At 37.6% G+C, this 15,844-nt stretch overlaps 3 protein-coding genes across 4 annotated transcripts in view; 2 read left to right on the top strand and 1 right to left on the bottom strand.

Annotated features, from left to right (window-relative positions):
* LOC119081920 (phosphoglucomutase-2) overlaps positions 1-6,119 on the bottom strand; it is a 40,866-nt gene extending 34,747 nt beyond the window's left edge. Inside the window, exon 1 of one of the 2 annotated variants that reach the window (XM_037191162.1) lies at positions 5,836-6,119. The gene's annotated coding sequence lies outside the window, so the exon portion shown is untranslated. Of the gene's footprint in view, positions 1-178; positions 195-5,835 lie in introns of those variants that run through there. The other variant, XM_037191167.1, reaches the window with a different exon arrangement.
* On the top strand, positions 369-5,852 carry LOC119081923 (acylphosphatase-2). Its single transcript, XM_037191176.1, has 3 exons — positions 369-641; positions 3,287-3,413; positions 5,605-5,852. Exons 1-3 carry the CDS (start codon positions 575-577, stop codon positions 5,717-5,719), a joined length of 309 nt encoding a protein of 102 aa, XP_037047071.1. The 5' UTR covers positions 369-574; the 3' UTR covers positions 5,720-5,852.
* A 615-nt stretch (positions 6,120-6,734) lies between the features above and the next one.
* On the top strand, positions 6,735-15,180 carry LOC119081919 (exportin-1). Its single transcript, XM_037191161.1, has 7 exons — positions 6,735-6,791; positions 7,513-9,355; positions 9,424-9,713; positions 9,786-9,887; positions 11,667-12,377; positions 12,454-12,819; positions 14,392-15,180. The coding sequence occupies exons 2-7, from the start codon at positions 7,783-7,785 to the stop codon at positions 14,539-14,541; spliced, it is 3,192 nt and encodes a 1,063-aa protein (XP_037047056.1). The 5' UTR covers positions 6,735-6,791; positions 7,513-7,782; the 3' UTR covers positions 14,542-15,180.
* Positions 15,181-15,844: the final 664 nt, after the last annotated feature.

Below are 15,844 nucleotides of genomic sequence, written 5' to 3'. Positions count from 1 at the left end.
TTTGTTTAATTCGTCTATTCTGCTTTATGAATTGTCAAGGGCTGATACATTCTTTTTCAATTAAAAAAAGTCGTCCACGCGATTTAGAATCATCTATACATTTAACGAACAAAAAAACGTTCGAGTGAAATCAGTTTCATTGCAAAAATTTGAATTTTTCGAACGGAAAAAAACTCACCGAAGAATATGAGGCGATCGATACACCGACGTGTAAATGTATGTAAATAATGACAGAGACTAAAATTAAAATTTGAACAAATCGTTCGAGTGGATACGAAATTTCGTTAAGGAGAAATTTAGCGGTTTAATTTTCGTAGAAATATATTTTGAAAAGGTAGGAGCGACGGCGACGACGGACTTGAAAGAATTTTGTTTTGAACAGTCGAAGATCAGTTGAAACTGTTAAGTCTGAGTGATCGGATAAATTGATATAAAGGACAGTAGTTCGTTCAATCGAAAAAAAAAAATTTTTTCGAAATTACGAGACCATCGGAGTATATTATCGACCTAACAAAAAATTTATTTTTTAATTAAAATCGAAATTGAAATTTTTGTCAATCAGTTGAATATAAAAATGGGTGTCGCCGAGGATGCTGCCTTATTTCTTCAAGTGGATTTCGAAGTTTTTGGAAATGTTCAAGGTGATTTAAAAAAGAAAAGAAAATTTTTGATCGTTAACAACATCGACACTTTTTTTGGTTCCTCTAAAAATACGATAATAATTATAGTTACACTTAGAAAGTAACTCTTTTGTTAGTTGTGTACGTACATTATATAGGAGCCGATGTTGTTCTATTTTTAATGATTTAATTGAGAACATGAGAGCAAACAAGTTGACTGATGAACAGTTGATTAGACGGATTTTAATGCAAAATGTTTTGTTTTCGTATCCGAATTAGATGATTATTACGATTAGGTACAGCGTGACCTTTTGTTTTTGAACTTAACCATTTGTTGTCTAACATTTAAAACGAAGTTTGGCGGTGAGGTTCTTATTTTGGAAGAAAAGTTGATAGGAATCGGGAAGCGGGAATGGAATGGGCGGAGTCCAGAATGTTGTCAACTGTGACTGTATTTAGATGACACGCAACTGGCACTTTACTCTATGTTTACTCTAACTTATTTTAGATGAATGTGATGATAGATGTCCAATGTCATTCAATCCAGTTTCCACCTGTAAGACATTTTCTTAAGGCTGTGTAGGTCAGTACGTAGCATCTCAAATATGTAATTGGGTCGAAAGACTTGTTTATTGATCGTACAGCAAATACATTACGTCGACAATACTAAAAACTACTTAAAAATAGCGAAACCTACGTGTACACTTACATACAGGTGGCGGGCCATTTCAACATGGTCAATATCGTCAGGTACGACATTATCGTTCAAAAACGATATTATTGTTTTTTGAACGACAATATCGTTCCTGACGATATTGACCGAGTAGAAATGTCGCCTCTTCACATGTCGCCTCATGACCTGAACGTTTAATGTCTCAATTATATATCACCGACATTATGCGGTTGTCTAAGGTTCTAAGGCTCACATTTGTAGCTCAGAATTCTTCTTAGTTTCATGCAATCCCAAAGCTAAGGAATTCATAAACCGTCTTCTGAATAGCTGTCATGTAAACTCATACAAATCTGACGATACATATCAACCAATAAATTGAATAATAAAGTCAATCGAAGCTGTAACGATTTTGGCACCGTTTTTCCAGCGACTTTTCAAACAATTTTTTTGCTGATGAGTTTTTGGCACAGAGAGAATTACGATTATAATTTCTTGCGTAATTTTTTGCACTTTCTTCAAAAAGAGAAGTGTTACAAGACACGCCACATGTTACCAATTTCACCAGCAGTGAACTAGGTGATTGAGGATCGTTTTTTAATTTAAAACCTTTTACAAACGGCAAGTTTATCACCATAATAATTTCGAAATTTGTTTCTCAATCTATGCCTAGCGTTCATCTTCACAAAATCTTTTACTTCAATTGTTTTAACATTTATTTTACGATAAATAAGAGGATATTTGTGTATCTGAAACGCAGGAATTATGAACTATGAGGTAACCTGAAAAGAGTACAACTTTGTATGAAGTATAAAGACAAATCTGTTGAACAGATTATCTGCAATATCCTAACAGATTCTCTGTTTCAGTCTCATTTTATCAACTAAATCCGCGCTGACTACTCGTTTCTTTTCAACAATACCGACAAAAATAAGCGATGACCGACTATACAGTAAAATGAATGTTCAAACAAATGAAGTAAAAGATTTTTTGAAGTGTGTACTTGCCGTTTTTAAAAGATTTAAATAAGTTCGAAAACGATCCATAATTTCCTAGTGCTGGTATAAATTGTATCATGTGGCATGTCTTAACACTTGAAGAATTTGAAAAAGGTGACCAGATTATAAGCGCAAATCTTGTCAACAACTCATCAGGAAAAAAATTAATTGAAAAGTCGTAGAAAAAACTGTGCCAAAACCTCAAGACCTTCTTTGAACTTTATTATTCAATTTATTGATTGTGAATTTTAGACAAGCTCTCAACGATTCATAACTTGCATTTTCATGTCAAAATCAATTTTCGATTTTTGGCTCGTTGAACTTAAATAAAATGAAAACTCCCGACAAGTGGAATGCAAAGCGCATCATACAAATGAAAATGTTTCCTTCACGTATTCATGATCATACGAACCGTGATTAAACCATAAAATGCGCTAAAAATTTTGTTGAACAAACAAATGATTGCAAAAACATTAATTGATAAGTAGGTTGGTCGGATTAGCAAAAACCTTGTTGCCAATTAAAACATTTTAAGGTTAAAATTTACCGTATATGCAAATTAGGCCTGTTCATTTTTGAGAAATAGTCTCAAATTCATCCGGCATGGTGTTTATCTGGTCCGGAAGGCTAAAATATTGGACCCGTATTTTTTTTTAGAATTTAAAAAAATAGTTTAGATCTGGGGAGCAAAGCATTTGTTCAAATGTACGAATGCGTTGGTTAGAAGAGTAAAAAAGATATACACCATCATTCTCCTCTCTTCTAACCAACGCTTTCGTACATTTGAACAAATGCTTCGCTCCCCAGATCTAAACTATTTTTTAAAATTCCAAAAAAAATACGGGTCCAATATTTTAGCCTTCCGGACCAGATAGACACCATGCCAGATGAATTTGAGACTATTTCTCTAAAATGAACAGGCCTAATGCAAATGCAACGTTTTACTAACAATGAAACTGGATTATTGCAAAAGTAAACAAATTAAATTTCAATTCCAGGATGTTATTTCACAAAGTACACTCGAGATATGTGCGCTGAATTGAACATACGAGGTTGGGTGAAAAATTCCAAAAATGGAACCATTCTCGGCAAAATGCAAGGCACTAAACCAGAGATACATAAAATGTAAGTTATCGATCTTACAGTCAGAGGCAGTGAAATTTAAGCATGAATTTGCTTCAGCTGTTTTTCAGCTGATCTACACAAGCAATCGAAATGTTTATACGATTTAAGTTGTTTCACATACGCGTGAAGTAGTGATCGAACGGGGAGGTGCAGGAAGGTGTTGTACAAACTCGATTTTCTTAAAAACTAAATATTTTGTTGTTTTCCGACGGGAAACAGGCAAATACGCCGGTTGTTTGGAGATCTAGCATAATTTTTTTGGAGTTTTACGTTCTTTACCTCTGTTTAGGGCGCCCATCCAACTTTCTGTCATAGAAAGGCATTGACGAGATAAAAGAAAATATTAAATTTTTAAGATAATTGTGTTTGTACATACAACAGTAGCTATTCGCAAGGAAGCAAGCAAAACTGCATATTTTCCTACTTTTCCTGTTTCCCCGCATGTGCGGATCAGCTGAAGCAAATTAACAAATTCAATTCATGCTGACATTTCGCTGCCTCTAACTGTAAAAGAAAAACGAATTTCTTGTGGTCTATCGTAACCTATGAAGAAAATTAGTAGCATTGCTGTGTTGTATGTACCATTTCCTGCTTAATTTTCATTGCCATTTTAACGAGAAACGTTTAAATCTCTTTCATTGTATGTAATTAAGGTGAAGGTTTGAACTTAAAAACACAACAAAACAAAAAAAAATTAATTAATTTTGTCGCTTTTATTGTGAAAGCCTTTCCGTACAATTAACCAATCTCAACGGTTCGTCGCATTATTTGGCATAGAATGAACGCGTCGATTCGGTTCTTAAAATAGATAAAATATTAGAAAACCATTTGATGATGCGCTCCCTCGGACAATGCGATTGTTTGGTATGGGTTAATTGTTTACACTTTACTGAAATTAATCTTTTTTTGTTGTTAATTTGGCAACTATCGTGTGGGTCATGAGACGTTACAATTGATAATGTTGCAGCGCGGTGATACATTTAGTTATAAAATGGTTATTAAGTAATCAAGAAATGAAACGACATCGCAACAATTTTATTTCAATTAAAGGTCATCAGTCCTTTGTTTCGCAATCCGCTACATCGACAGGTGTAATGGGAAAATAGTAGTAGATTACGGACTGGTTTAAAGATTTGTTTTATGACGAGTGGGGTTTACAACTCGAGCCGATGGCAAGGGATGCAACCACACTAGTCAAAATAACAGTCTCGAAACCAGCGCCAGCGAAAACTATACCGCTAATGCCGACGTTCTGGTTGGTGTTGTGAGTAAACATTTTTACGGTGCGTCGCTAAAGACGAACACAAAAGACCGAAGCGTTACGATTATTGATCTTTTCCTTCTGCCATCCAGGAAATGGTTAGCTTTCACATTTTACTACGGCAGATGCGACAACTCGACGAATATTGCAAGTGTTTAGGAAGTCGAAGCATACATCGAACTAATATTTTACACGTGAAAAGATCACAACAAAATCAAAGGCGTAGCGATCAATTTGTCAATGTTTAGACAATTGAAACATTTGGTCTACCAAAGTTCTATCAGGTGGACCTGAACATCTCTAATATTTGACCTGAAGTTTCATGACATTGGAGATTTCATTAAGGAAAAAAAATGGGGGCAACTAACTTTTCATTCCGTTCTTCTTGTTGTAATCCGATTCGCTTAAAAATTTCTGATTTATTCACTTTCACAGCAACAGTAAAAGCAACACGGGCTGGTACACAAATGATGACATAGTCCGTTGGATAGGTTTCGGTGTCCGTTGATCCGAATGATGTCTGTCGTTCTGTTGCAGCCGCTTCACAAAATTGTTTAAAGATGGGAACGGGACAATCATTGGTGCAACAGATAACCAACCCCAAAGTTCTTCACTACCTATCGTTTGTACAATATCGAAGGAAAACAAAATCTAGTCATGCATGTCTACGTCTACCTATTGTACCGAAGATAGTTAGTGGAGAACGATGGAACAGTTAGATATCAGATTCACCAACAACTGTCCCGTTACAATTACTTTTTTTTGAAAGCTACTGCAGCGGTACCACAGACCAACAGGCACCTATGGCAACATTTGTGTACGTTCCAATAGTTTGAAATTGTTAATTGTTGCCGAGAGAATTTAACAAATTCCGTCCTCGAGTATCGATTTGCCGCTACGATCACAGTAAATTCAATTCTAACTTTACAGGGTCGAATGGTTGTCAAAAGTGGGATCGCCCGGATGCAAAATAGAGAGATGCGAACTTACCAATTGGGGTACATTGGTCCGATTGGATTACAAGGAATTTTCAATAAGATTTTAACCAGCCCGAATGCAACGAAAATTTTATCTCAACTTTTGTTTTAAGGTTCAACTACTAATGCGCTGTTATTAATTAATAAATATGAAGAAAAGAATTTTGTAAATAAAAATGCTTACCGCATCAACTATCAATCTGTTGTTTATAATATTTACACCGAACGAAGGCCGATTCACGCGCACCGTCTTCCAATGACAATTTAACTTAAACTGGAAACGCACAATAATTGTGAATGAGATGAAGATGATATTTAATGGGTGATAGGATGATATATTGCTGATAAAAGTAGCTAACAATATCGCGTTTTTGCGTATTTTTCGCTTAATAAACACAAATAATTCACCGGTAAACAACAAAAAAAATCGCACAACTAAGTTTTGACAGAAAACAAATCTGCTGTGACAATGTGTGTTTGAAACGGGCAAAATACAGTCAACAGCACACAGATGGCAGTACAGTAGTTGGTGGAAAATTTTAACAAATCGATTTTGTAAGTTGGGATTGAATTTGAATGATTTGACGGGGACCTACATTATGATAAAATCTTAATTTTTAAATTAATTGAATTAGCTATTAAAGAAGTTCGGTAATCCGAGAGTCAATCTTAGTAAATGCAGACAATAAAAACAAATCGCAGGGAATTAAAAGCTTCTCAAAATGTCTCTGCTTAAACTCATACGAATTCCTAGAAAAAACTTTCTTCTCAATCACATCACATCACATCAATATAAACATAAAACGAGTAAAATCAAAGCAATGCTGACATTTAAGTCGACTGACAGTTTCGAAAATAATTGAATGAAATGGGACAGTGTATCAGCGACACTATTTTCTGCATACAAATTTTCGTTTGTTTTTTTTAACGTTTCAGTCTACATTTTATCGCCAGCAGTGTGTGTTGGCTATGGTGTATAAACCTCGTTCTTATTCGCGCCATTTACCACTTGCAAATATCTCGACTGGGACGTCGGATAGCGCTACTCTCTGACGTCAATGGCGAGTGATTTGATATTTGATATTTTAAATGTGTGAGTGAATGCATTTGACTGACTGAGGAATCGCCGCGATTAAAAAAGTAATTTTTTTCTTGTCTTTTTTCATAATTACCGTTCGAATTTCAGTTAATTACTTCAATTAAGTCCCATTGAACACGGTAATCGTGAAATTCGATCGAAATATTGACGAAAAATTCGAATATTTTGAGGTTCAAAATCCGATTGTGATGGAAAAATGTGCAATATGAAAACGTTAAATGTCACTGTTTGGAGAATTTCGTTTTTTTTTTCGTCGAAATTCCACTAAATCGCTCGATTATAAATGGAAAAACTGGACGGAATTCGAAATTGAGTTGTTACTATCATAGTTTGGTCGCAAATCGATCGCGAAAATAGTTCTCAAAAAGCGGAAAAACGAATTTGCGTCCTTTAAATTTACATTGAACAAAAAAAAGGTTAGGAACATATAGCGCGCAATGGATTCTTGTGCTGCATTGTGGTGCTATTCTTTTGAAACACACAGAAAAAATGTTGTCTAGAATCGGTCAAGCATGCATAAACATGGAATAAATGCATGTTGTTGTTACAGACAATGCTTTATGCAGAATTATTCTTTTCCGGTCAATTGATGGGCCTAGCAATTTTCTTTCATTATAATCGGAAGGGATGACAAATTGTGATGAAATTCTCAACCTCAAAATATTTGTGATTTTCTCTCTTCAGTCTCAAAATTGACCAAAACTGAGAATTCGTTCAGTTGAATGCTGAAAACTAATTTGTTCTTGTTTTGTCCATCCACAGGTTTATGAATGATGTGAATGCGTAATTGCTAAATCAAAGGAAGTTAAATTCGATTTAAGATTGGTCACCATTTTCGTGTAAATTATAAGCTCCATTTACAACATCCGAATATTGCGGCAACACATCAACCAAATCGACAAAGAACAATCTCAGCTAAAATTTATTTCATTTCAAAAAAACGTTTTTCTTTCCCCTCCACCCCGCATTTCTACGAAAATAACATTAAATAAGCAACACGACGTGTACGTCAATTAAAATAATCAACGAACGATGACAGCCATGCTGAATATGGAAGAAGCAAGCAAATTGCTCGACTTCACGCAGAAACTGGACATCGGATTGCTGGATAACATTGTCATGTGCTTGTATTCGAGCCAGGGCGAGCAGTTGCGCTTGGCACAGGATGTGTTGACCACGCTGAAGGAACATCCAGATGCTTGGACCCGGGTCGACAGCATACTCGAATTCTCATCGAACCAGCAAACCAAATACTATGCCCTGCAGATCCTCGAAGAAGTCATCAAAACGCGATGGAAGATACTGCCGCGGAATCAGTGCGAAGGTATCAAAAAGTATGTGGTCGGATTGATCATTAAGACGTCGTCGGACGCGGCTGTCATGGAGGAAAACAAAGTCTACCTCAACAAACTGAACATCATCCTCGTCGAGATACTGAAACGGGAATGGCCTAAGAATTGGGAATCATTTATCGGTGACATTGTTGGTGCGTCGAAGACCAACGAAAGCTTATGCCAGAACAATATGATCATATTGAAGTTGCTCAGCGAGGAGGTGTTCGATTTCAGTTCCGGTCAGATCACCCAAACCAAGGCAAAACACTTGAAGGACACAATGTGTGCGGAATTTTCGCAGATCTTTCAACTGTGTTCCTTCGTCCTGGAAGGATCGATGAATGCGCCATTGATTGCCGTCACGCTGGAGACATTGTTGCGCTTCCTGAACTGGATTCCGTTGGGCTACATATTCGAAACGAAATTGATCGAAACGTTGATCTTCAAATTTCTGAACGTGCCTATGTTCCGGAATGTGTCGCTGATGTGCTTGTCGGAAATTGCCGGCCTGAACGTGTACAATTACAAGCACATTTTCACCGATATGTTCAAGAAAACGATGTCGCAATTCGAGCAAATGATTCATCCCAGCACGAACATGAACACCGTCTACACAAACGGATCCGATGCCGAGCAAAATTTTATCCAAAATTTGGCCGTATTTCTGTGTACGTTCCTGAAGGAGCATGCTAGCCTGGTCGAAGGACCCGACACCGAGGACAGCATGAAGAAAGCCCTCCAGTATTTGGTGATGATATCGGAGGTGGACGATGTGGAAATATTCAAAATCTGTCTGGAATATTGGAACAGTTTGGCCGGTGAACTGTACAGCGAACGACCGTTCCAATCCGGTCATCGAGCATGGACCGGCTATTCGCACAGTACACGGCGTGCGTATTACGCGGACATTTTGTCGAAAGTCCGGTACATTATGATCTCTCGAATGGCCAAGCCGGAAGAGGTGTTGATTGTGGAAAACGAGAATGGAGAGGTGGTGCGCGAATTCATGAAAGATACAAATGCAATCAATTTGTACAAGAATATGAGAGAGACACTGGTATTTTTAACGCATTTGGACTATGCAGACACAGAACACATCATGACGGAAAAGCTCACTAATCAGGTGAATGATACGGAATTTTCGTGGAAAAATTTGAACACATTGTGCTGGGCTATCGGATCGATCTCGGGAGCGTTTATTGAGGATTATGAGAAACGTTTTCTGGTCACTGTCATCAAGGATTTACTTGGACTTTGCGAACAAAAACGAGGTAAAAACACAAATTGACCTCATCTGTCCGTACGAACTAACTGATTCCTCTATTCTCCATCCATCCAGGCAAAGACAACAAAGCTATCATCGCGTCAAATATTATGTACGTGGTGGGACAGTATCCACGATTCCTTCGTGCCCATTGGAAATTCCTAAAAACGGTGGTCAACAAACTGTTTGAGTTTATGCACGAGACACACGAAGGTGTTCAGGACATGGCTTGCGATACATTTATTAAAATTGCGATCAAGTGTCGTCGACATTTCGTTTCGATTCAGCCGAACGAATCGTGCACATTTGTCGAAGAAATTCTGGCAACGATGAGCACGATCATATGTGATTTACAGCCGCAACAGGTAAGCGATGCGCGAGGGGATTGTTTTTTCGATTGGAATTTAACCTTTTCCTTTCGAACTTTCCGTCAACAGGTTCATACATTCTACGAAGCTGTTGGTTATATGATTTCCGCACAGACCGATCAAGTGGTTCAAGATGCTCTGATAGAAAAGTACATGATGTTACCCAATCAGGTGAGAGCGGATTTTTTGTTTGATTACTGTTTTGCATGTAGTGCAGGTACTTGTGTAATTCCGTGCGTTCAAAGTCGAATATTTCCGAAAATATCTTTTTGAAAGATTTCTTCTGTTCTGGAAAGTATTGCCGATATTTCGTGAAAGAACGTTTTTTTGAACAGGTCGGAATGGAGTTCCACCAAAATTCATCAACTTTCAAACCATTTTCCCTGGCCATTTCCAATCGATTTTTCATGAGTGGACTTATGAACTGACCTGCTTTTACCATAACCATCTACAGAATTCAGAAACGAACCAGAAAAATCGTCTGAATTCCCTGCAGTTCTATAGTTCTAGGATAGGGAAGACAGGAGACCATGAAGACATCACTTATTGTTAAGAAGTGACCTCTCGTGACTTCAAACTTGTTAATTGTTCAAATTTTAGTCGAAAAATGGACAAACGAATGTCAAGCGCAAATGCTTTCGTAAATTGTAATTTTCATAGCGAAAATCGTCACTAACATCCCAAATAAGAAACTTGCCATAGTCCTTGAACAGAAATCAAGGAGAGGGAAAGAAGTGACGAAATGTCTGTGCAAGAAACACAGGATCTAAGATCCCAAATTGTAGCTACGCGCCCTTCATTCTTCTTCTTCTTCTTTTTCAGCCTGTTTCTATCCACTGCTGGATGTAGGCCTCTCCAACTTCTTTCCATTTCGTACGATCCATTGCCATTTGCTGCCAGTTTGTACCTGCAATATTCTTAATTCCGTTTGTCCATCTCTCTGGTGGTCTACCTATAGCTCGTCTTTTATATGGTCGCCAGTTCATGATCTTTTTGGTCCAACGTTCGTCTGTCCTTCTTGCAATATGTCCCGCCCAGCTCCATTTCAGAGATGCTATTCTTTCCATGACATCAACGACCCTGGTTTGTTGTCGAATCCATTGATTCGTCATTCTTTGTCTGAGTGTTATTCCAAGCATACTCCGTTCCATGGCTCTTTGTGTCACTCTCAATTTATCTTTGGATGCTTTCGTTAAAGTTAACGTTTCCGCTCCATAAGTGAGCACTGGAAGGACTGGAAGGCCCTTCATTGATCTAGAGAAAAAAAAAATTAGAAAAATCCTCATGAGAACATACCTGAAATGTGCAGGGAAATGACTTCAAAGTTGATTAATTTTGGGGTAATTTTGGGGTCGATACCCTAATATCGACTATGAATGGCTATGAATGGTATGAATGGTATGGTACTTTTCCTGCGGGAAAAAAAATCTATTTTCCGTGATCCAACTTTTTGTGGCAAACAACACGGATCGAAGGATACTATTAGAGAACTTAAGGCGCACGTAGCCTTTTTTTTCGAAATCCCTAACTTGAACTGAACCTAAAATTGTCGATTTCGGGTTTAACCGGAACCGGATCCGAACCTGAATTGGTTCGACCTGAATCTGAGCATTCACTTTCAGGTCTGACGCGAACATTTGTTAAAATTTCGGGTTACTCGAACATGACCGGATCCATCTTCATCCAGATTGAGGTTCGGTCAGGTTCGGTCTTTTGAAATAGTTGTAATAAAAAGGAGTCTGGCAACCTTGCAGTCAAGGCTTCTATCTACTCATTTCATCCAATTCGATAGTTTCGTTGTGTCACGTCATAATCTGCTGTTTCGTTACTTGGGATCCGATGGATTTGATTCATTTGATTCATTCATTGTAGTCGTGTTATTGCTGTTTCGTGAACGATTAATGCAACACCGTTCTCACTCTCTCTCTCTCTCTCTCTCTTCGGTTACAGGTCTGGGACGATATAATTTCGCAAGCATCGAAAAATGTAGACTTCTTGAAGAACATGGCTGCCGTCAGGCAACTGGGCAGCATTCTCAAAACGAACGTGCGAGCCTGCAAAGCACTCGGACACTCATACGTCATACAATTAGGCCGCATCTACTTGGACATTTTGAATGTGTACAAAATCATGTCGGAAAATATCATTCAGGCGATAACAGTGAACGGTATGAATGTGAACAACCAGCCACTGATAAAGGCTATGCACGTGGTGAAAAAGGAAACGCTGACCCTCGTCTCCGAATGGGTTACCCGATCCACTGACGATCAAATGGTCATCGAAAATTTCATACCGCCGTTGCTGGACGCCGTTCTGCTTGACTATCAACGGTGCAAAGTACCGTCGGCCCGCGAATCGAAAGTTCTGAGTGCAATGGCAGCTATTGTGAATAAATTGCGAAGCAGCATCACATCGGAAGTGCCAAAAATCTTTGACGCCGTCTTCGAGTGTACGCTGGACATGATCAACAAGAACTTTGAAGAATTCCCGCAACATCGAACGAGTTTCTACGAACTACTGCATGCGGTCAATGCGCACTGCTTCGAGGCGTTTATGAACATACCGGCCGCACAATTCAAGCTCGTATTCGATTCGATTGTATGGGCGTTCAAGCATACGATGAGAAATGTAGCCGACACCGGTCTGAACATACTGTATAAGGTGAGTGGTTCGTTGTTGGGAAGGAAGTGATGGACTGCAACTGAAACTGTTTTTTTTTTGGTTCAATTCGTTACAGATGCTACAGAACATAGCCGATCAACCTCAACGGGCACAAGGTTTCTACCAAACATACTTCACCGACATCTTAATGCACATATTCTCGGTGGTTACGGATACATCGCATACGGCCGGCATTGCCATGCACGCTCAAATTCTGGCGTATATGTTCAGTTTGGTGGAGGCGAATAAGATCACCGTCTTTCTGGGCCCGATTCCGGACAATACATTATACGTACAGGAATACGTTGCATCACTGTTGAAGTCAGCATTTAGTCATTTGAACGATAATCAGATTAAAGTTTTTGTGACGGGACTGTTCAACCTAGACCAAAATGTGCAGTTATTTAAGGAGCATTTAAGAGATTTTCTTATTCAAATTCGGGTGAGTGAAACATTTTTGATTTGATTTTTTTGCTTTTAAGAAACTGGTTCGGTTTTGAGACTCGGTGTTATTGTTGACAATATTTAGCCCAGTTTCAGTACTAAATTTTCGATGAGAATTCCTTCGCAAGGACACTGGAAAACAGTCAGAAGAAAACCGAATATATTGTGACACCACGTCGCCTTTCTTGTAATAATTTTGAAGAGCAATCCGTACCCTATTTATGACCAAACATTTCAGTGGTGTCAACGCCAGAATGACATTTTCTTCGGAATGTGTCCGAAATTTGAACAAAATTATTCTTTCGAAATCATTGGATTGAAATCTCATGAGTATCATACAGAAATTGCGCTCAAATATCTCTGACACTTTTGCTTGACTTTAAGTCAAGTCCACTTCTGATTGTGTCGTGTCTCAAACGATGTTTAAAACTCCATCAACCGGAATCCGTTTTCCCACGCTTTCTCCAGTCGATTCTAAGTGCTGAAAATTCAATGGTTCTCTAGAGTACAACAAACGTTTCAGTTGGGTTTTTCGTCTACGCTTCCGTCAGTTTCTTCTAAGATGTTTAAATTGACGCTTGAAATCGCTAATTTCCTTATTATCTTCGCTCTGATGCAAATTGTCTATTTTACAGTCGACATCTAAAGACTTCTCTGTGACGCAGACAACCCGCGTTAATTCATAAATTTACCGTTAGCGCGAGTTAAACTGAAACTGCTGGTGCACAGTAGAATTCAGAAGATGTCGACTCGACATGTCGGTGGAGTTCCCTTTGAACTTCAAATTGTGATTCGAAATATTGAAATTTTACAAAACGAAAAGTAGCGCTCGACCAGCGCGATCCAGTCCTGGACTAAAGCGTTTGTATAACGGAAAGTAAGACTTATTTTCTTTTAGAGTCTTTGGACTTAAGTTAATTAAACGTAATGATGTGTCAGGCCCTTTACTTGCTTTATGCAATATATCTACGTTTTTGATATGAATTTTTAAGGATGTAGACCAACTGCATTTGTCTTCACTACCTCAAGCTCACTTACTTTGGTTTCACTTTTTATTTGAATTTTGAAGTTTATATTAACGGACTGATGACCTCTCCGGTGACATTTTTACAGTGTGATTATCGTCTCGAACGATAATATCGGCCAGAAGACGAAAATATGCAGTTCGGGGCAGTGATGATATTATTAATCGATAAAGCGATCATTATCGCCCACAGAATATGATAATGTCGTCAAGAAAACGATAATATCACACGCATAAGATGACAGTATTTCCCAGAAGAATTGTGTTTGATAATATCATTCTGATATTATTTTTCAGTGCGATAATGTATGGCCAATAATTATAACCTTTTGTTCTGGACAATTTTTTCGTGTTCTGGGCGATATTATTGTTCGAGACGATAATCACACGGTAAAAATGTCACGTGATGTTTTTTCTAACTCAATGTTTCCGTACACTTGCGACACTGCTAACTGCTAAACTGTTTATTGATAAAATCAAATCAAATTTTCCCCGCTATAAAACCCATCACCTAAAGCATTTCTTTTTCCTTTGAAACGCTTACAGGAAGTTACGGGTGATGATGACTCGGACCTGTATTTACTGGAACGTGAAATCGAATTGAAGAGTGCCCAAGATGCGAAACGACGCTTCCAAATGACCGTACCTGGTATATTGGGTCCTCACGAACTTCCGGAAGAGATGCAAGATGAATAAATGAATGATAAACAGCAACAACAACACAGCAACATGTCATCATCGTCTTAAAATAATAATTTTCATTTTTGATATAAAAAAAGTCAAATTGGCAAAGAATAAAATTTTAAATTTTTTTTTTATAAAACATCAACTTAAAAACAACAACAAAAGCGAGGAATGAATGAGGAAATCAAAGTTTGTTAAAAAGAAATTGCAATTTATGAAAAAAAGAAGAGTAAAGACATAAATGAAACGAACCACATGAAGAGAGAGATTGAGAGAGAAAGAGTTAATTAAGAGAAGTTTGTAACCGATTCGATTGTGTAAAAAACCGATTCACTGAAAACAGAAGGATCAATAAAATCCGTGTGAAAGGACGATGTCCATCAATTCATTCAAGTGTCGATAAAATCCTTTCCGGTAAATAATGACAAAGAACAGGGATGGAGAAAAGTTTTGGGGAGAGGCAGAGGGAGAAAATTGAGTTAAAATCGTTGATGAGTGTACAGTTTTTGGTATGGTGTGAATTTAGTGTGGTGTTTAATTTATGCGCGCTATAAATGCATTGATGAAAACAAACAAAAAACAAAAGAAAATACTTTCTACAAAACATAAATGATGGGTAAATCGAAATCTTTTTCGTTGTTTATTTCATAGCAAAAAAAAAACAATGAAACGATCGAAAAGACAATCTCATTTTATGACGAATGGAAAGTCATCTCAATTTCTCTGTTTTTGGAAGGAAAAAAAATATTTTTTTTGTTCGAATTTGTTACGTTTTATGGGACAGGTATGAGAAACAAAACAAAAAATTATCTGAATTTGAAATTTTGAAAGAAAAAAAAAACTCATTTTGTACATCGGATTTACATAAAAATCAACCGAATTTGTGTCTAAGCTTGCTTCAGCTGTCACCACTACTTACACGATTTTACCGCCAACACACATTAGTACATGTGACTATGGATTGTTATGACGCCGACCGGTACTATTTTCGGAAAACGTTTTTCCAATTTTTTCAAAGTTTTCCCGCTTTTCCTAAAAAAAATTCGCGAAAAATGTTTTTGGTAAAATTAAGGAAAATTGGGATATTACTGGGACATTTTTCGTTAGGGCGTGTGGGAAGGTTGAGAGCCGAAATCTGGGAATACATTATACACGTGGAAAAAAATGTCCCAGCAAAACAGTATTTTGTTTGCTTTCGGCCAGAAAATACGATAAACTGGTTTTGGTTAAACACGGTAACGACGCATTTTCTTTCCGCAAGCAAACAAATTGTTTTCCCATAAATAGTCCCGGCATTACGGCATCCCGGTCAATT

The sequence above is a fragment of the Bradysia coprophila genome, unplaced genomic scaffold, assembly GCF_014529535.1.
Source record: "Bradysia coprophila strain Holo2 unplaced genomic scaffold, BU_Bcop_v1 contig_373, whole genome shotgun sequence".
Taxonomy (NCBI): domain Eukaryota; kingdom Metazoa; phylum Arthropoda; class Insecta; order Diptera; family Sciaridae; genus Bradysia; species Bradysia coprophila.
The sequence above is the reverse complement of the archived record's forward strand: the minus strand, read 5'-3'. Positions and strand labels throughout refer to the sequence as shown.